The sequence below is a fragment of the Gymnoscopelus microlampas genome (assembly GCF_963454915.1).
Source record: "Gymnoscopelus microlampas genome assembly, chromosome: 6".
Taxonomy (NCBI): Eukaryota; Metazoa; Chordata; class Actinopteri; order Myctophiformes; family Myctophidae; genus Gymnoscopelus; species Gymnoscopelus microlampas.
In genome coordinates this window covers 51,221,313-51,242,414 of record NC_139943.1, presented here as the reverse complement: position 1 = coordinate 51,242,414, position 21,102 = coordinate 51,221,313, and the positions used below count along the sequence as shown (strand labels likewise).

Genomic DNA, 21,102 nt, shown 5'->3' with positions numbered 1-21,102 from the left:
TATATGTGTCATTTTAGATTTCTTAGGCTATAAAAAAAAATAGCAGATAAGATATATATTATAGATCTGCTCTTTTTTTTTAATCGTGAAAATGAGTGCAAATCTTTGAATAAATAAAGATTTGCACAAATGTTCACTTTTTTTTTTTAAATAGCAGATCTGCTATTTTTGAATAGCCAAAGAAATCTAAAAATGACACATACATTCCCGGCTATTATAGCTTAAATGGCTTTTTTTAAAAAGCCATCTAAGCTATAACTAGGCTAAGTTTGAACTTAGTGTGAGGTGGTGCAACTGGCCCCAGAGCTAGAAGGTGAGAACTGTCGCCCGTCCGTCCGGTGTTTCCACCCGGACCCATTAGAGTGCAGCACCGCGCGGCAGCAGTCATGTTAACGTCTGTTTAATTGTGCTTGTGATTCAGTTTAATGAGTTTAATGTGTTTTATAGGAATAATAACATTCATTTATCATCATTCACATCTTTATCTGAGCCTCCTGCGTCCTAGCCCACCGGAGGAGCGCCGACTAGAGGTCAGTTTATCTAATTCACTGAGAGAGGGACTTTTCTCTGAACTGTGTGTGTGTGTGTGTGTGTGTGTGTGTGTGTGTGTGTGTGTGTGTGTGTGTGTGTTAATGTAACTCAGAGTGTACACATATGGCACCAAATGGACCTCGCAGAGTTACAGACCCATAAGGGTCCATTCATTGTTCATAACTAACTATCGCTCATCTAGTGTCTGTCTGTCTGTCTGTCTGTCTGTCTGTCTGTGTCTCTGTCTGTCTCTGTCTGTCTCTCTGTGTCTGTGTGTGAGTGTCTGTCTCTATGTCTGTCTGTCTGTCTCTGTGTGTGTGTGTGTGTGTGTGTGTGTGTGTGTGTGTGTGTGTGTGTGTGTGTGTCTCTTTGTCTGTGTGTGTGTGTGTGTGTGTGTGTGTGTGTGTGTGTGTGTGTGTGTGTGTGTGTGTGTGTGTGTGTGTGTGTGTGTTCTACTCACTAAGCTAACTAGAGACAGATATAAAGACATTGTTAGCTTAGCTGGCTAATCCATACAAAGTACATAAACATCTGTATTAATGCAAACTGATATCATTGAGCATAATTCATCTCATGTGGCTTTTAGTGCATATTGAGCAGTAGTGTGACTTGTTTCCATTGTGATCCTATGTATTCAATTAATCAACATAGCATGAAATAACACAAACACACAATATCATCAACACATATCACAATTATTTGAGATAATCGCAATATTTCTTTTTGCATAATCGTCATTTCCATGTTGGATTATAAAAGAAAAAGTGTAAATAGGCAATCTACAAGCTCAAAATGTGTCGCAAACACGATTTGAGCTTGTAGATCGGCTATGTCCACTATTCATATACATTTATTAAATGATGTAAGAAATGTTATTTTTATTCATAATGTTCACATAAAAACTAAATTGCATTGTTAATCACACTTATTTGAGCGACACTTACTTGGAAAATACTCCAGTAAAGTAAAAGTACCTCAACATTGTACTTAAGTACAGTACTTGAGTAAATGTACTCAGTTACTTTACACCGCTGCCGTCCATCCACTGGAACAAACATGTTTCTATCGCTTTTTTGGGGGGAAAAGACGTAGATCTACAGTACGTCTTTGGCACTCAACGTGTTAATGGTCAAGTAAAATGTCAACGCGCTGTGAGCTTGTTTTATTTTGGCTAATCTCCCAGAATCCCAGAATATGAATGCTGGGGTTCAAGTGGACTTCATGTGATCTGTGTGTTGTTTTTTGTTGTTGTGTCTTCTTCCTCAGTAATGTCGTCTCTGTGTTGTTGTGTATTGTTCCTCAGTAATGGCGTCTCTGTGTTGTTGTGTCTTGTTCCTCAGTAATGTCGTCTCTGTCAGAGGAAGTGCTCTTGGTGGTGAAGAAGGTTCGTCAGAGGAAACAGGACGGAACCCTTTACCTGATGGCTGAACGCATCGCCTGGGGTCCCGAGGGGAAAGACCGCTTCTCTGTCAGCCACCTGTATGCAGATATACGCTGTGAGTAAAGTACTGAATGAGTACTGAAGTACCGAGTGCCGCGCTATGAGCTTGTAGATCTGCTGTTTTTGAGGGGGGAAAAATAGCATTTTTGCAAATCTTTGAATATATATAAAAAATATATATTCAAATCTTTGAATATATATATATATATATATTTTAAAGCGAACACTTTTAACTGAAATCTTTGCTTCTGGGGGTCCCCGGAACAACATATTCTGAGATCCGCGGCCAAATACATATAATTTTGGGGGTCCTTGACATGAAAAAAGTTTGAGAACCACTGAGATTATAACAACATTTTTTCAAAAAACTATTAGGATTTATAAGACGTATTTGTAGAATATTTGTATATCTGTTATTTTTGAATAGCCAAAGTATAAGATAATGGTTAAAGTGGTTCAAATCTAAAATGACTTTGCTAGTCTTAATGGGTTAAAAAACAGTTCGGTGGCAGCAGGCTTAGCTCTTATTCAGCTTATTCTGATGCTCCTGTATCCTAATGGATCTTCTTTTGGTCCTAATAGATCTTGTACACAGGTACTAGTGGATCCCCTAATGGATCCCGTGGTGTGTGTGTGTGTGTGTGTGTGTGTGTGTGTGTGTGTGTGTGTGTGTGTGTGTGTGTGTGTGTGTGTGTGTGTGTGTGTGTGTGTGTGTGTGTGTGTGTGTGTGTGTGTGTGTGTGTGTGTGTGTGTGTGTGTGTGTGTGTGTGTGTGTGTGTGTGTGTGTGTTTTTCAGGTCAGAAGATCAGTCCGGACGGTAAGGCTAAGATCCAGCTGCAGCTGGTCCTGCACACAGGAGAGAGCTCCACCTTCCACTTCTCCAACCAGGGCAGTGCCACCAAGGACAGAGATGCTGCTAAAGAGCTGCTGCAGCAGCTGCTGCCCAAGTTCAAGAAGAAGGCCAACAAGGAGCTGGAGGAGAAGAACAGGTTGAGAGATGTGTTATTATGGCTTTAGTTCTTCAGCTTAGTTTCAGTGTTGATTTTGACAACACATTTTGATGTAGTTTTAGTCGCAGTCTTTTGAATAAAGGTTGAGTCATCTGAAATGTTTTAGTTTATGTTTTAGTCGACTAAAATGTATGTTGGCGGTGCCTTGATGGCGTCGTAATGGCTGATTTTACACTTGCATGCTGAAAATAGCCGATCTACAAGCACACAACGACGCGTTGTGAGCTTGTAGATTTGCTATTTTCAGAGCACACCCGAGCGCAAATAAAACAAAAAATGACTTGTCTCTAAAATTACTTGTCGTTTAGTTCTACTGGATCTCTTCTCCACTAGTCTTAGTTCTACTGGATCTCTTCTCCACTAGTTCCTCCCTAACATTTTATTCTAGTTGTTATTTGTTGACAAAATTGTCAATATATTTAGTAGGGGTGGGGAAATTAATCGATTCAGCAATTAATCGCGATTCGGACATGCGCGATTATAAATCGATTCATAAATGTCAAAAATCGATTTTTTAATATAAAAAATATATATTATATTTTACACATTATGTTAAAAAAAATCAGTTTCATCCACTTCCTTTTTCCCTCAACCTTGTAGAACCCAACATGCTGCCATATGCTGGCTTTGAATCCCGAAGGGGCCGTTCGAATTCGTTTTTCTGTCATATTTTCCCTTGTGTTGTGTCTCATGAGTTTGTTTAGAGAGAAGCGCGTCCACGTGTGTGCACGTTTGCAGTGTGCGTCAGGATTAAAATGTCCGGTATGGCGCCACAGCGCAGTCGCAGATTAGTTCCCCCCTTTCGCGGATGGAGTGAAAGGGGGGAACTATTATGAGACTGCGCTGTGGCGCCGTACCGGACATTTTAAGGTGACGCACACTGCAAACATACCCACGCGCTTCACTCAAAACAAACTAGCTAAACAAACTTATGACGACACACCGAGACACACAAGAGAAAATATGGCAGAAACACCGAGAGAAGCAAGAGAAAATATGACAGAAAAAACAATTCGACCGGCTCCTTCGAAATTCAAAGCAAGCGTATGGCAGCATTTTGGATTCTACGAGGTTGAGGGAAAAAAGGAACTCGATAAAAGTCACACCGTGTGCAAGTTATGTAAAGCCAAAAATGCATATTGTGGGAACACGACTAACATCAGGAACCATATTCAACGCTGGCACCCTGAGTTGGGAGAAGAACAGCCAGTTGTTGCTGCAACCCAAACAACGATCCCAGACACGTTGACAAAGCTGCCCATACATTCTCAAAAGGCGCAGCGAATTACAAAGTCCATCGGGGCTTTTATTGCCAAGGATTTGCGTCCATACTCAGTCGTTGAGAACGATGGATTCCGCGCTATGTTGCGCACTTTGGAGCCACGGTACGTCGTCCCGTGTCGGTCAACCATTAGAGATACAGTCATCCCCGCACTCTACAACGATACCAAAGACTTCGTTTTAGAGTCTCTAAAAAAAGCAGAAAGGGTTGCTATAACTACGGATGCGTGGACATCGGTTGCCACAGATTCCTTCATCACCATAACTGCACACTTCATCAGTGACGAGTGGCAGCTCATCTCTCATGTACTCCAAACAAGGAGAATGACAGAGCAACACACAGGAAAAAACCTGAAGGAGATGTTAATAAAAGCAGGAGAAGAATGGCAGTTCAGTACAGATCATTTGGCTATAGTTACTGATAATGCTACAAACATGGTTTCTGCAGCTCAAGAGGGCAAATTCCTGCACGTAAGGTGTTACGCCCACACCCTAAACCTGGCCTCTCAGCGAGCACTGAAGCTGCCCCTTATTGTGAAGCTCTTGGGGAACATCAGGCGAGTGTCAACATTTTTCCACCGTAGCACCATTGCTAAACACCAGCTTGAGGTAAAGCAGAAGCAACATGGTTTCAAGAAAACAAAGAAGCTCAAAACAGATGTGTGCACCAGATGGAACAGTGCCTATGAAATGGTGGAGAGATTTCTGTTGGTACAGCCTTCAATCACCGCTGCCTTGCTGTCACCTGAGGTGAGAAAGAAGGAGTCAGACATTGCCATCTTCAGCACTGCAGATATCTCTAATGCAGAAGCATTTGTCCAGGCCATGAAGCCGATGTTGGATACCACAACAGTCATGTCAGAGCAGAAAAACCCCACCATCTCACTGATTGCTCCTTTACATGCACAACTGATTCAGGACACAGGATATGCTTCTGGACAATCATCACTGGTCAGGGACATAAAGCAGGCCATCAATACAGACCTCAAGAAGCGGTACACCACTGAGGAGGAGAAAAACACACTTCACACAGCCTCTGCTGTTGACCCTAGGTTCAAGAGCCTGCCTTTCCTTTCTGAGGAGGAGAGAGTGGCTGTGTATGGAAGAGTGGTTGCTGAGGCCGCCTCACTAGAGGTAATTCTGCCATTTTATGTAAAAAATGTATCTAAAAAATATACATCATTGTTTAACTTATCCAAATGTACAAAACATCATTTTTTGACATTTAATATAAAAATAGCTTTGTGTTTTGTTTACCCATCTGTCACTTTAGATTTCCTTGGCTATTCAAAAATAGCAGATATACAAGTTCATAGCGCAGCACCGAGTGCCGCGCTATGAGCTTGTAGATCTGCCATTTTTGAAAAATCTTGACTTTTTTAATAGATTTTTTTCAAAAAACTGTTAGGATTTAGAAAACATTTTTAAGAATCGCCTCAGGTCTTAATGGGTTAAGTTAAAATGTGTGTATTGAAGATATTGACATTGTTAATTAAAATGAAATGTGTTTATCTATTCTTCTCATTGAGTTTGTGTTCACCTGTTCTTCTCATTTTTTACTGTTATCCTACAGCAAGTGGTGAGAGTTGAAGAGGAGGAAGACCCAGAGCCCGACTCTGAGAGAGAAGACCCAGAGACCGATGAAGAAGAGCCTGCTCCCAAAAAAAGGGCACCCTTATCTCTGCTAGAGAATCTGCTGGGGGAGACCTTCAGAGAAACTACATCAACGCAGCCTGTGTCAGCGTATGCCAGAGCTGAGGAGGAAGTGGCCAGGTACCGCTCTGTTCCATCACTCCCTCTCAAAGGGGACCCTCTCAACTGGTGGAGGAAGAATCAGGAGGATCTTCCTCTGCTTGCAAAGTTGGCTAAGAGATATCTGTGCATTCCAGGCACCAGTGTCTCCTCAGAGAGAGTCTTCTCTACTGCAGGGGACATTCTGACTGCACAGAGGAGCACCCTCAAGCCAAAGCATCTTGACCAACTTCTGTTCTTAAACAAGAACATGCACTAACTTCCATGTATTCAATGGCATGGCAGGATTTTGGTTGAGGTCAGAAGAACCCTGAATTGTCTTCATTAGAAAAAAAGGTGCTTTGTTTATTCAGGGATTTAATGTTCAGTTACTGAAGTGTCATTAAGGAAGCTTGGGGTCAGTTATTTGCAGTTTGTTTGCACAACAGGAGCATTTGGTTTACAGTATTTCTTTATTTGTTAATATTGACATCTTATGTCATTAATATTATTGTTTTGAATGTTGGTACAGAATTTATTATTTTTTAAAGAAAGCTGCTAAATGTTTTGTATTTTGTTCTTTATTACATTGCTAATTGCACACAGTAGCAGTGTTTTTGGTTGGTCATCAGAATATTGAGCAGCCTTTGTTTTGTATAAGTCAGTATTATTTTCCAATTAATGTTCAGTTACTGAAGTGTCATTAAGGAAGCTTGGGGTCAGTTATTTGCAGTTTGTTTGCACAACAGGAGCATTTGGTTTAAAGTATTTCTTTATTTGTTAATATTGACATCTTATGTCATTAATATTATTTTTTTGTTTTTTGAATGTTGGTACAGATTTTTTTTTAAGAAAGCTGCTAAATGTTTTGCATTTTGTTCTTTATTACATTGCTAATTGCACAGAGTAGCAGTGTTTTTGATTGGTCATCAGAATATTGAGCAGCCTTTGTTTTATATGTCAGTATTATTTTCCAAAAAATGACTGTTGGGTTTCTGCAATTGTTCATGACATGTTGGCAAACATAACCTTCCACACATCTCTTCCATTTGTTTTTATTTTCAATAAAAGATAATGGAAGTAAATGAATATGTTTTCATTATGGGTCATTAGAAAGCACTTTGTTTATTAGTCGCACAGTGAGGGGGAAATAAATCATGTATTGGAATCGCAATGAATCGGGAATCGCAGGAATCGCAATAATCGCAATAATCGCAATTTAATTGAATCGTAGCGCTCAGAATCGGAATCGAATTGAATCGTCAGGTACCTGGCAATTCCCGCCCCTAATATTTAGTCATAGTTTTAGTCATCGTAGCTTAGTTTATTTTTTTTTCATCTAGTTTTCGTCAGTGAAAAAGGGTAGTCGACAAACATTTTCGTCATAGTTTTAGACAACGAAATCAACACTTTTTAGTTTAGTCTATTTGGAAAGTCACAACACATTAAAACTATTTGAGGATATGACACAATAAAGTCTAGGACTATTTTCCATCGTGCTCCTCACACACACAACAAATGTACTTCATAACAAGACATGTCTGAACAATGAACCATGTAGAATAAATAAACACATTATTTCAGACTACAGTTACCCTATTCTATCCTTTACTAAAACCCTGCTCCCACTCTGAAACCTTGTCCAATAACCAAACCCTTGCTAAACGCTTGAATGTTTGTTAACATTTAGTTGTTTTATGTCAGAATGTTACAGGAGGATCCGGTGCTGTTCCAGCTCTATAAGGATCTGGTGGTCAGTCAGGTGATCAGTGCAGAGGAGTTCTGGGCCAATCGGCTGAGCCTGAACAACACAGAACACAGTCTCCCCAACAACAAGCAGGAGGTTGGAATCTCTGCTGCTTTTCTGGTGAGACTCACTCACTCACTCACTCACTCACTCACTCACTCACTCGTCACGGCCCATCTACACCAGAGAATGTTCGCACACACACGCGCATATACGCACACGCACACTTTTAGATCCAGTCCTATTTTAAAAGTCTGCGTATGGGGGACGCACGTATCCACACGCCTGGTGTAGCTGGTATCATTGATAATATATTTGATCTAAACAAACGTTTATGGTGTGTCCATAGATACTGTGTGAATGATGATAAATACATAAATAAATAAATGAAAAAAGTAGACGTGCCCCCCCGATATTGAAATATCCGTATTGTTTTTTTTATGTATTTGTTCAACTGCCAATATGGCATGATATCGGAATTGTAAATTAAGAGTTGGACAATATCGGGAAATCGGATATCGGCAAAAAAGCCAATAGCGAACATCCCTAGAAAAAGGTAATTGAGAAAACACGTCTGTTGCAGACAGACATTCAGTGTTTTCTATATTTCTGTGTTGCAGGCAGACATTCGTCCTCAGACAGACGGATGCAACGGGCTGAGGTACAACCTGACGGCTGACATCATTGAGTCCATCTTCAGAACGTATCCAGCAGGTAAAACATCTTCAGAACGTATCCAGCAGGTAAAACATATCAGAACTTATCCAGCAGGTAAAACATATTCAGAACGTATCCAGCAGGTAAAACATCTTCAGAATGTATCCGGCAGGTAAAACAGTCTCTCTTGTAGCTTAAAAGCCAGATGCCAGAATAGGGCTGCACCATTAATCAACCAAATATCATACATCTATCTATGGGATAGATTCTATGCAATCTCATTTCTTAAATGACGACTCCGTTGATGTCTCGCTGCGTTCAGTGTTGACTTAAACTTTAGCTTCTGAACAATCCCAGTTGCAATGTCAATCAAGCAAGACATCAAAGCAAAACACGCTATCAACATTCACGTCACTCAACTCAATTTGTCTCCGAGGGGGTCCTCAGAGTTACTACGGGGGTGAGGGGGGGGGGGGTGATTGGAACCTTTTTGTTTTGTTTTATTTTTTACATTCTTTAACTGCCAGAGTAATAGTGTCACGCCAGTGCCAGCAAAAACAAGTGATTTTACCAACCCTTGAAAAATCATGGAATATTTTCTGTGATCGCTGTCCTCACGGTGATCGCCTCATTATACGCACAGGTTTCTAGTAGAATAGGAAAAAATATATATCTGGTAATACATTGCATAGTTGTGGCCAGTTGAATGTGGCTTGTTTTTGCGAAAAAAACAACAGAAGCGAAGATAGTCATTTTCCCACAACGAATAGACAGGAAGTAAACAAGCGTGTTTTTTTTTGTCAATTCCCGGTCTGTCGTCATCTGGCAGTGAAAGCATCATTCATAGGGTAGCGAACAGCGGCAACTGGTGGAAAACCACTGAAAACAAGCTCATAGCGCAGCACAGAGTGTCGCGCTATGAGCTTGTATATCTGCTATTTTTGAATAGCCTAAGAAATCTCTCTCTCTCTCTCTCTCTCTCTCTCTCTCTCTCAGCTAAGGGGTCCTTGGCCCTGAACAAAAACATTGAGGACCCCCTGATCTACTGTGGTGGTTGTGTTTGTTGTGTTTCAGTGAGAGAGAAGTACAGTGAGAACGGTCCTCACACCATGGTGGTTGTGTTTGGTGTGTTTTACAGTGAGAGAGAAGTACAGTGAGAACGTTCCTCACACCATGGTGGTTGTGTTTGGTGTGTTTCAGTGAGAGAGAAGTACAGTGAGAACGTTCCTCACACCATGACGGAGAAGGACTTCTGGACGCGGTTCTTCCAGTCCCACTACTTCCACAGAGACCGCATCAACACCGGGACACAGGACATCTTCTCTGAGTGCGCCAAGCAGGACGAGAAAGGTAGGCTCTCATCCAGTGCTACTCAAAATGTTTTACTTGAGTAAAAGTATCAATACTGCAATGCATAAATACTCTGTTACAAGTAAAATGCCTGTGTTTAAAATGTTACTTGAGTAAAAGTACAAAAGTATTGGCTTCAAAATGAGTTAAAGTACAAAAGTATTGGCATCAAAATATACTTAGAGTATCAAAAGTAAAAGTACTAAAATGTTTTAAAATAGCAGATCTGCAAGCTCGCGTTGTGAGCGTGAGGGTAGCACAATCTGTGCTCTCCTTCAAAACTCTTCTGAAAACACACCTGTGTTTGTAGTGTTTCTCTTAGGACTATTTGCCATTAAAGCTGGGAAAGCAACTGCCATTTTAAGATTTCTTTGGCTATTCAAAAATAGCAGATCTACAAGCTCATAGTGCGGCACTGAGCTTGTTGGTGTTTTTGAAAAACCATGTAAATATTTTCAAATCTTTGAATATATAATTCTTTTCAAGCAAACAATTTTTGTCTGAAGCACTTTGTGACTTTGTTCAGAAAAGCGTTATACAAATACATTCATTATCATTATGAACCTCACTCATGTAGATCAATCCAATAATTTAGAAGCATTTTTATTTATTTATTTCTTATAATAAATCCACATGAAAACGTTGTTATGATTGTGAAACACTAAGGTTGCCGTGCTGCGACTGGTGTGTTGGGAAAGTGTGCCATCTAGTGTCTGAATGTTGCTATTGCTCCTTCACTGTGTGGTCTTGTAGGTCTAAAGAACATGGTGGTTGAAGGGGTGAAGAATCCTCTGGTGGACCTGCTCTCTATGGAGGACAAAAGCACAGAGGAGGTGAGAACGTCTCCACAGCAGATAGATCATTTAAACCAGGGGTGATGCAACTTTGATGATGTAGTGGGCCACTATATTTCCACACTCACTCCTGAGGGCCACATTGCATATGCTGTTGGGCAGCCACCTCTTATCTCCGTATTTTAACTTTTTCATAAATGAATGCCGTACTTCGCCATTTTATGTCACACAAAAGTAGCAAAAATAGCCGATCTACAAGCTCAAAACGCGTCGCACTGAGACGCGTTTTGAGCTTGTAGTAGTAGATCTGCGTTTAGCGTGCACTTTCAGCTTGCACTTTTATAACACTGCGTTGTACAGTGTTGATTTTGACAGCACATTTTTATTTATTTTTATTTATAGTCTTTTGAATAAAATTCCTTTTAGTTTTATCTTAGTCATCTGAAATGTTTTAGTTTTTGTCTAGTTTTAGTCGACTAAATATAAGATTACAGTCGACTACATCTGCAGTTGATTTAGTCGACTAAAATGTATTTTGGCGGTGCTGTGATGCCGTCTTAATGGCTGATTTCGTTATGATTTAGTTTTCGTCGGTGAAAAAAGGTTGTCGACAGACATTTTTCGTCATAGTTTTAGTCGACGAAATCAACACTGGCGTTGTACCATGGTGTTCCACAGGGCTACGGTCTGGTCTTTTATATTGTACCATGGTGTTCCACAGGGCTATGGTCTGGCGGCTCTGGCCTCGGCCTTCAGCTCCACTAAGTCGGTGAAGGAGAACAGCAACTCTGCCATCATCAAGCGTTTCAACCACCACAGTGCCATGGTGCTGGCTGCAGGGCAACGCAAAGGGTGAGAACTACGACTAACCAATCCGGGAACGCATCTGTGTCATTTTACATTTCTTTGGCTATTCAAAAATTGCAGATCTAACAAGCTCATAGCGCGGCACAGAGTGCCACACTATGAGCTTGTAGATCTGCTATTCTGCTGTGCAAATCTTCTGATATTATAGCAACATAAGGTAAAAAAAAACACCCAAAAAATGTTAGGATTTAGAAGACATTTGTAGAATCCCCCAGAAGCAAAGATTTGAGTTACAGATGTTCACTTAAAAAAAATATATATATATATATGACACTTTCCCAGTCTTTCCCCGGACGTTTTTCAGAAAACTGTTTTATGAATTAGAAGGCATTGTTTTGTGATCTTTGTTGACGGTGCTTTTTAAAGGGACGCCCCCCCCAGCTGTGAGACCGGCAGTACAGACGGAAACTCCAGGGATTCAGACGTGTTCCAGCCTCCTGGCAAGAAGGTGAGCTGTGTCTCTTTTAGCCACAGAGAGCCATTTGCTTTATTAGTTTAATTTAATGGGTTTTAACGTTTCGTGGTGAACATCTTCTCAGGTGAGATTAGAAGAAACCACAGAGTATGAGGATATGCAAACTGAAAACAGACCAAAAACCCTGGCTTTGAACCTCAAGAAATCTGACAGGTAATATTTATTTTATATATTTATCTAATGTCTTTTGAATTTGTATGTGTTTGTTTGTGCGCCGATGGATTAGTTGGTTGTTGATACTCTGTTTTGAACCTTGTACAGCACTCCGTTGTGCTTCGGTTGTTTTACATGTGCTTTATAAATAAAGTTTGGTTTTATTTGATTTAATTGAAGGTATTCCCACGGGCCGGTGCCGCTCCTGTCTCAGCACTACAGCAGCAGTCAGGACATCATCAGCTCCGTCAGCCACATCCAGCATGAGATGAGAGACTACACACCTAACCTCACCCAGGTTATTATTATTATTATTATTATTATTATTACTACAGACCTAACCTCACCCAGGTTATTATGTTATCATTATTATTATTATTACTACAGACCTAACCTCACCCAGGTTATTATTATTGTCTCCGCCAGGCCGAAAGGCATGGCAAGAGAGTATGTTTTACCCCCTGTGCGTCCGTCTGTGTGTGCGTCCGTCCGTGTGTGTGTCCGTCCGTCCGTGTGTCCTGTGCTGTCCGTGTGTTAGCAGCTAATCTCTGGCACCGTTGGCCCGGTTGCTGCGAAACTGTGCGCACCCACTCCCTGGATGCCAATTCAGAACCTCTGCACCACATTTTTCACATGGCCTGTCATAGCGCCACCAGGAGGCAGATGTGTGCAAAACCCATTTTCCCCCATTACTCCTACAGCTTTTATCCAAATGTCATGCAAATTGGTACACAGTATCTCTATAGTCATGTGGTCAACCCGCAACTGTCCGATTTCCCATCTTCCATAGTCATTGGCTAAGGTTGAACAAACTGCCTCAAATCATGAACAAAGCTTGCCATTTCCATTAAATTGCATAAGTGGATGCAAAGTTTGGTGTCCTGTAAATAAGTGCATGCAGAAGGTGTGATGCAGAGTTTGGTGTCCTGTACTCAGGTGTTGACCAGCGGCATGGCCACGTCTGCCATCGTAGCTCTGTCACCAGGGGGCGCCCTCATGCAGGCGGGAACACAGCAAGCCATAAACCGTAAGTATTCCACTCATTTCGTCCCTGTTGTATTCCCACTATGGCATGTAGTAGAAGTACTGTTGTTTTTCAAATGCAAAGTAAGCAGAGTTCATCTTTTACAGAACATTTTAGTCATAGTCTTTTGAATAAAATTCCCATTTAGTTTTAGTCATATTTTAGTCATTTGAAATGTTTTAGTTGACTTAATATCATCAGATTTTAGTCGACTAAATCTACTGTTGATTTAGTCGACTAAATGTATTTTAGCGGGCCGTGATGATGTCATAATGCATGATTTATACTTAGCTGTGTGCTGAAAACAGCCGAGCTTGTAGATCAGCTGTTTTCCTAGCGTGATACCCACACACAACCAAGCATAAAATGACTAGTCTTAAGGTCATTTCAGACGGGAAGCGACGCGCCTATGTAAATCATTTTCAATTTGAGGCGGGCGATTATTTGGGACACGCGGAGAAGTCGAGGGGCGGTGAGGCGAGCGGGCGTGGCCCTGTGAAATTCTCGCGCTCGTGCTCGTTTGTGCACACGCACGCGGGCGTCAAGAGCTGTATTGTGGTGAGCTTTCCTTTTCCCCGCACCGTGGAAGAGTACAAAACAATGATTGCTACGTGATCCGAGCGGTAACGCCCACATCCACCGCTCCCCGTATGTTGAGACCTTTAGTTCTAATGAAATGCTGAAGTGCTTGTTGTGTGTTTGTATTGTTGCAGAGATGGTGCCTAAGGAGGTGCAGGAGGAGCTGAAACATCTCTACACGGCCGTAGGAGAGCTGCTGAGACACTTCTGGTCCTGTTTCCCCGTCAACACTCCCTTCCTGGAGGAGAAGGTCAGTCTGCCAGAGAGCACTTTATTATTAACCAGCTGAACCCCAGCATCCACGATATTCTGGAGAGGGGAACTTTATCCAAACATAGCCGATCTACAATCTCACAGGGCGTCACGTGATGCGTTGTGAGCTTGCAGATCTGCAATTTTTTGTGAGATTTGGCCCCGGTACAGAGCTAACTCAGGTCCAGTTGTACTAAGTCTAGAGGTTTGAAGTGGTTGATAACACCTTTAACCACATGAACCATGTGCACTGTATTGTACGATGGAATAGTGGCACACTACAGCAGAGCTATAGTGAAAATAGCCGATCTACAAGCTCATACTGTTTCTGTTGTTTTTGAACATATTGAGGTTGGAACAAAACCGAAGAAGATGGAATCAAGCTTAAACAAATATGCTAGTCGCGGAAATGTCATCATTCGTGTTTGTCGTTGATGGTAACTCCACTTGAGCTGTATTTGGGTAAAGTGATGATAATATAATGTATTTAATAAAATAACTATAAGATAATGTATGTGGGTAAAGTGATGATTATATAATGTATGTGGGTAAAGTGATGATTATATAATGTATGTGGGTAAAGTGATGATAATATAATGTATGTGGGTAAAGTGATGATTATATAATGTATGTGGGTAAAGTGATGATAATATAAGGACACATTCAAGTATCTGACAATGTATAAAGTCACCAACTTTAACCTATTGAGACCTGAAGCCGATTCTACATGTCTCCTAAATCCCAACAGTTTTCTGAAAAACGTATGTTTCTATGTCAGTGGTGTTCAATCTTTTTCATGTCAAGGACCCCCAAAATTATATGTATTTAGCCGCGGACCCCCATCAAAATATTTTGTTCCAGGGACCCCCAGAAGCAAAGACTTGAGTTAAAAATGTTTGCTTTAAAAATATATATATTCAAAGATTTGCACACATTTTCACAAATTTTCAAAAATAGCAGATCTACAAGCTCATAGCGCGGCACTCGTTGCCTTGCTATGAGCTTGTATATCTGTTATTTTTGAATAGCCCAAAGTGTAAAATAATGCTTTTTAGCTCAAATCTAAAAATGACACAGTTCCAGGTCTTAATGGGTTAATGAGTCAGTGGTGTGTTGAAAAACATGTTTTTTATAATTTCCTGAAAAGTTAATATGTTGGACATAGCTGGTTTCTGCCCGACAACAGAGACATTCTCTTCCATTTATCCTTTCGTTTTCTTCCTTCGTGCAGGTGGTGAAGATGAGGTCCAACCTGGAGAGGTTCCAGGCCACAAAGCTGCATCCGTTTCAAACCAAAGTCCAACGGCAATATCTGAACACAAACGTGAGTCTGTCTGTAGTATTTATGATGTTTCCAAAAGGACAGTGGGATGATGGTATGCATGAATTAAAGATCTCAGTCGCCAAGACTGATTTAAGTCATTTGGATTCCATGGAAGCCAGCATGTCTTCTATCGAAGCACGTTGCGCAGCAAAAATAGCCGATCTACAAGCTCTCAATGCGTCTGCGACGCATTGAGAGCTTGTAGAAAGGCTAATTTTGGTTATTTTAAGATCAGAGCATTTGAAGTGGTCAAACTAGCAATATGTTGAGAAGCGTCTTCCATAATATCTTAATCGTCTCGGATATTTCATATAAAAGCAAAGAATCTGTGTTTTCTTGGGGGCGGTCATAGCTGAGTGGTGAGTGAGCCGCCTTGGGAGCCAGAGGCCCTGGTTGCCCCAGGTGCGATTCCAGGCCAGGCCAGCAAATGTGTCGATGAAATGAAATTTGTCCCTGAGCAAGACTCTTAACCCCTAATTGCTCACAGGCCCTCATTGGAAACAAGACCGCAAGGACTTTCATGAACGGACCTGTTAAAGGAATTATCCTATCTTCACATGGTTCGGCAGTATGTACAACAGCAGGAACAATGTTACTAAAGCATCCTAATTTTACATATTGTGTTCATTGTTTAGGAATAGTGTGCGTGTGGTGGGGGATCCTTGAACAAGTATTCACAAATGGCACATTAGGACATTTTCAGTCGTGATATTTTATTTAGCTTTAATCCATGGGTATGATACATATATCATTAAATACCGGAACGTTATTTGAACGTTAATTTTGTCATCACATTTTGATAGTTTTTGTTTTTGTCATAATCTTTTGAATACAATTCCATTTAGTTGTATTCATCTGAAATATTTTAGTTTAGTCTTAGTTAAGTCTACAGTTTATTTAGTCAACTAAAAGCTATGTTGGCAGGCCTTGATGGCATCGTAATGCCTGATTTATTCTTTGTGCCGTGTACTTTGTATTGATCTGCTGTGTGCCAAAGCAGATCTACAAGCTCAAAACGCGTCGCTTCACCCCGTGTTTCGAGCTTGTAGATCTGCTACTTTTGTGTGACGCTGTAGTATGATCAAGTAGGACGTTCATTTAGGAAAAAATAAAAATAAAAATCTAGAGATAAGAGGTTTCATATGATCTTAATGTCCCGCAGCTGACAGGACATCTGGAGGAGATGATCCAGGTGGCCTACAGTAAGTTCCAGACCTGGCAGAACCGTCGCATGTTACGAAAAACCTGAAGCTGTGAGACGGAAACCGTCGAAGAGACGATGGTCAAAGCGAGAGGACAGACAAGATGGACATAGATACAGACACACACACACACAGACAGACGGACGGGCGTACAGACGGCCTGCTGGACTCTACAGCTGAAGCCGCTGGGAACGTTGAGAACAACAAAACAGAGCATCCATGAAAATGACGAAGATTTTTTTCGGAGGATGGCGATATTGTTTCAACAACAGAGACTTAAAAAAAAAAAAAACCTATCTCACTCACACTTCGTTTGTAAATTAGTTTCTTTAACTTTTCCCCCCCGTTTTTTGCATTTTCTCCGTCAGGATGAGAAGGATGAATGATGTTGTTCTTGTTAATGGTTGAATGGGACTTTTTAAAATAAAATAAAATATCGAAATGGTATAAATATGACCAAAGTGGAGAGACACGGTGGGGTAACGGCACCCCCCTCTGGACACAGAGGGTACTGATGTGGTGATGTGTGTCGTAAGGTTTAAGAGGAAGAGCTGGGTTCAGTGTGAGGTCAGAGGTCAGGCTTTCTGACCCGTTTAGGACACAAACCGGGGGTCGGGTTCAGGGGTCAGAGAGGTCGGGGTTCAGGTGGTCCACAGTCAAACCTCAGGCCGGAGTAGGAGGACAGTGGATCTAAAAAAGTGGATTTTTTTTCTTCAAGGACCCCCTAGGGTTTGGTTGGTGTGCAGTAAAGGGATATTTCACTTTAGAACATGTTTGGGGTCATTTTAACGTCTACTCAGGCTTTTGAGTTTCTAACCCCAGACACGTTTTAACCCATTAAGACCTGAGGTTCTGATTCTACAAACAGTTTTTCAGAAAAATACATATGTTGCTATATCAGTGGTTCTCTAAATTGTCCAGAATTATCTGTATTTGGCCGCAGACCCCCATCTCAAAACATGTTGTTCCAGGGCCCCCCAGAAGCAAATGTTCACTTTAAAAAATATATATATTCAAACATTTGCACGTTTGCAAATTTTCACGATTTAAAAAAAATTGCAGATCTACAAGCTCACAGCATGGCACCGAGTGCCGTGCTGTGAGCTTGTATATCTGCTATTTTTGAATAGCCCAAAGTATAACAATGGTTAAAGTGGTTACACAGATGCGTTCCCGGTCTTAATTGGTTAAGTTGTTTGATTCAGTATTTAGATATTCATATATTATCATTTTGATCAGACACGCCCCCTTCCTGTACAAACCCATTGTAACTTGTAACTGAAAAAACCCTGTTCTTGGTTCTGGTGACTGATATTGTCCTTATAATGCGTGAGGGCGGCCGTGCTTTTTCAATTACTTTTCATGTATTTTTTTAATAATTTCTTTTGGAAAATGAAAAAAGAAATTTGTAAAATAAATGAAAAAATCACGAAACCCCTTACATATTAGAAGGCCAATATGAGTCACCAGAACCAAGGACGAGTGTTTTCAATGAATCTTAACATGTATAAATTAAAATGGAGTTTGAATTTACAACGGGTTTGTATGGGACGAGGGCGTGTCTGATTGAAAATAATAATTAATAAAATCTATAAAATAAAATCTTAATAAAAATCTAAAATTCTGAACCAAACAACTTAAAAACTGTCTGAGATGAAACACAAAAGGCTGAGTAGACAATAAAATGACCACAGACATGTTCTAAAGTGAAATATCCCTTTAAATGGACCCCTAATAACTCTCAAGAGTTACAGACCCTGTTAAAGGGATAGTTCACCCAAAAAAAAAAATGTTTTCCCCTATGGATTAGTCACCCCATGGAGACATGAATTCATGGATATATTTTTAGTTTTTTGTCGCATTCCTAAGACAATAATTTGATTAATAATTTGATAATTTGGTAAACAGCGGTTCCGGTAGGAGACACAAAGGAGACTGTTTGTGTCTCCTACCGGAAATGATTGGCTTAGGAATGCGACTCAAACTAAACAAATATCCATGAATTCAAGTCTCCATAGGGTGACTAATCCGTAGAAAAAAATACGTTTTGGGGGTGAACTATCCCTTTAAGGGTCCATATGATTTCTAACGTATCAATAATTTAGCTGGGGAACCTCATTGGAAGCTCCTCAAGGACCCTTGAGACCCACTGGTTTTAGGAGAGTGATTCTAGCAATACTGTAAAGACATTTACACACGGTAGTGCTTGTAGGACGAGCATAAATAAAGCACCGATTCATACTTAGTTTGCACGCTGGTGTTGCATTATGCCGTAAAATAGCAGATCTACAAGCTCACACCGCGTCACAAATGTGAGCTTGTAGATTTGCTATTTACTTGAGCTATACGACACCGGCGGCGCGTAACATAAAGGGATAATTCACCCAAAATATAACTTTTCCTATGGCTTAGTCACCCCATGGATATTTTTGTATTTTTTGTCTCATTCCTAAGACAATGATTCGATGACCAGCGGACCGGTAGGCAGCGGTTCCGGTAGGAGACACAAAGGAGACTCTTTTGTGTCTCCTATCGGAACCGCTGCCGGTCATCGAAATTATTGTCTTAGGAATGAGACAAAAACTAAAACAAATATCCATGAATTCAAGTCTCCATGGGGTGACTAATCCATAGGAAAAAAAGTCATTTTGGGGGTGAACTATCCCTTTTAAGTCTAAGTGAGGCTTCTAAAGCACTGGTTGTAGATCATGTGACATCTGCAACCTTCTGTCTGCACTGAAGAAGATGTGAAACATGTTCTGAATAAAGAGAAACATTCATGTTCATGTTACTGTCTCTGTCTCTCTCTCTGTCATGTTGCTTTATCTTTATGATTCTGTTGGTTGTAGTGATGCTTTAGTAACCACTTCATTAAGATCGGGAAAGCATCTGTGTCATTTTAAGATTTATTTGGCTTTTTTTTTTTAAGTTTGAACTTTTTGCACATTTCTGAATATATATTTTAATTTAACTTTGCTTCTGGGGGGGTCCCTGGAACAGATTTTGAGTTGGGGGTTCGCGGCCAAATACATAATAATTCTGGGGATCCCTGGACATGAAAAAGTTTGAGCACCACTGATATAGAAACATTTGTAGAATCCCCAGAGGCAAAGATTTGAGTTACAAATGTTTGCTTACATGTAACTATATATATATAAATACATATATATTCAAAGATTTGCACACATTTTCACAATTTTTCAAAAATAGCAGATCTACAAGCTCTTAAGTGCCGCGCTATGAGCTTGTAGATCTGCTGATTCTGAATAGCCAAAGAAATCTAAAAATGACACCGATTATTTCCCGGTCTGAATGAGTTAACGCCCTTTTCAGCAGCCATATTGTGTAGAAATTCACAGGTGTTACAATGATACTAATCAAGGCTCTGTTCCATTCTGGTCAAACAGAGTCAGGGTGCTGATGTTGTGCATGTTGGCTCACTGGAAACACTGCTAAACCAGTAGGTCTAAAGTTGGGGTCCGGGGACCCTCATGGGCTTCCAAATGGCCCCTTACGGGTGTGTAACTCTGAGAGTGTACATCCATATGTACACTATCAGAGTTATGGGGGTCGTGGAAACCACTGTGCTACACTAAATGGAACAGAGCCTTCATTAGTATCATTGGTAACACCTGTGAAGGAAGTGATAATATGGCTGCTGTGAATCTGAATAGAGCCTCTTACGGGTATTTCACTTGAATCTTTAGTGATTTCCAGTCAAACACTGAATTTCATCTCTTAATGCCGGTATCTCAGCATTCAGTGTGTGATTGTGTTTATCTCCTGTAGACTCAGTGTGTTGTTTCAGAGGAAGCATAGAGGGATGTGTGTTACTGTGTTATCTCCTGTAGACTGATGTGTGTTGTTTGACTTTCAGAGGAAGGGTAGAAGGATGAAAGGAGAGGGATGAAGCCTCCTCCTGTCTCTCTGAACAGATCAGCTTTCAATCGATTGAACCTAATGGACTCTAATGGATCATACCACTTTAGACCTGGCCTCACTCTAATGGACCGTACCACTGTTTAAACCTCGACATGACATTTTTCCTCTCAACTTAAATGGTGTGTCACACACACGCACACACACGCGCGCACACACACACACACACACACACACACACACACACACACACACACACACACACACACACACACACACACACACACACACACACACACACACACAGTGTGTGTGTGTGTACATATATATATATATATATATATATATATATATATATATATATATATGTATATGTATTTATTTTTTTATTTTTTTACAGCAATAATAATTATTTTTAAACATATGTTGACCATTCAAAAATATAAGTAGCCTACAACTGATGCATATTTTGAAACTTTTTGAGAAATATAAAAAAATGTGATTTTATTAATTGTTTTGTATAATTTTGTCTTTTTTTCATAAATCTTCTCTTCTGGGGGTCCTCCGTCCCTGGCACAAAACCTTTTCAGATGAGGGGGTCCGCGGCCAAAATACAAATTAACTTGAGGGTCTTTGGCACGAAAAACTCCTGACAACTGCTTCGAGGGGAAACACATTCTGACCAGGTAACACATTCTGACGGGGCAACACAACTCGGCATAACTAACCTCGCATCACCAGTCTTTCCACCGGCATAACAGCTCCGGCCGCTGGGCTGACCCACGGTGTTGCCATGTCTGCTTAT

At 40.7% G+C, this 21,102-nt stretch overlaps 1 protein-coding gene across 1 annotated transcript; it reads left to right on the top strand.

Annotated features, from left to right (window-relative positions):
- Positions 1 to 372: 372 nt before the first annotated feature.
- Positions 373 to 17,455, top strand: gtf2h1 (general transcription factor IIH, polypeptide 1). The gene is made up of 15 exons (XM_084060466.1): positions 373 to 530; positions 1,872 to 2,027; positions 2,769 to 2,961; positions 7,699 to 7,861; positions 8,362 to 8,455; positions 9,599 to 9,748; positions 10,502 to 10,581; positions 11,264 to 11,394; positions 11,776 to 11,857; positions 11,949 to 12,037; positions 12,218 to 12,335; positions 12,974 to 13,064; positions 13,775 to 13,890; positions 15,124 to 15,216; positions 16,379 to 17,455. Exons 2-15 carry the CDS (start codon positions 1,874 to 1,876, stop codon positions 16,463 to 16,465), a joined length of 1,641 nt encoding a protein of 546 aa, XP_083916592.1. The 5' UTR covers positions 373 to 530; positions 1,872 to 1,873; the 3' UTR covers positions 16,466 to 17,455.
- The last annotated feature ends 3,647 nt before the right edge of the window (positions 17,456 to 21,102 follow it).

Coding starts and splice junctions, on each gene's coding strand:
- gtf2h1 (XM_084060466.1), top strand. CDS start 1,874: ATGTCGTCTCTGTCAGAGGAAGTGCTCTTGGTGGTGAAGAAGGTTCGT. Junction 12,038..12,217: donor AACCTCAAGAAATCTGACAG/GTAATATTTATT, acceptor ATTTAATTGAAG/GTATTCCCACGGGCCGGTGC. Junction 12,336..12,973: donor ACACACCTAACCTCACCCAG/GTTATTATTATT, acceptor TCCTGTACTCAG/GTGTTGACCAGCGGCATGGC.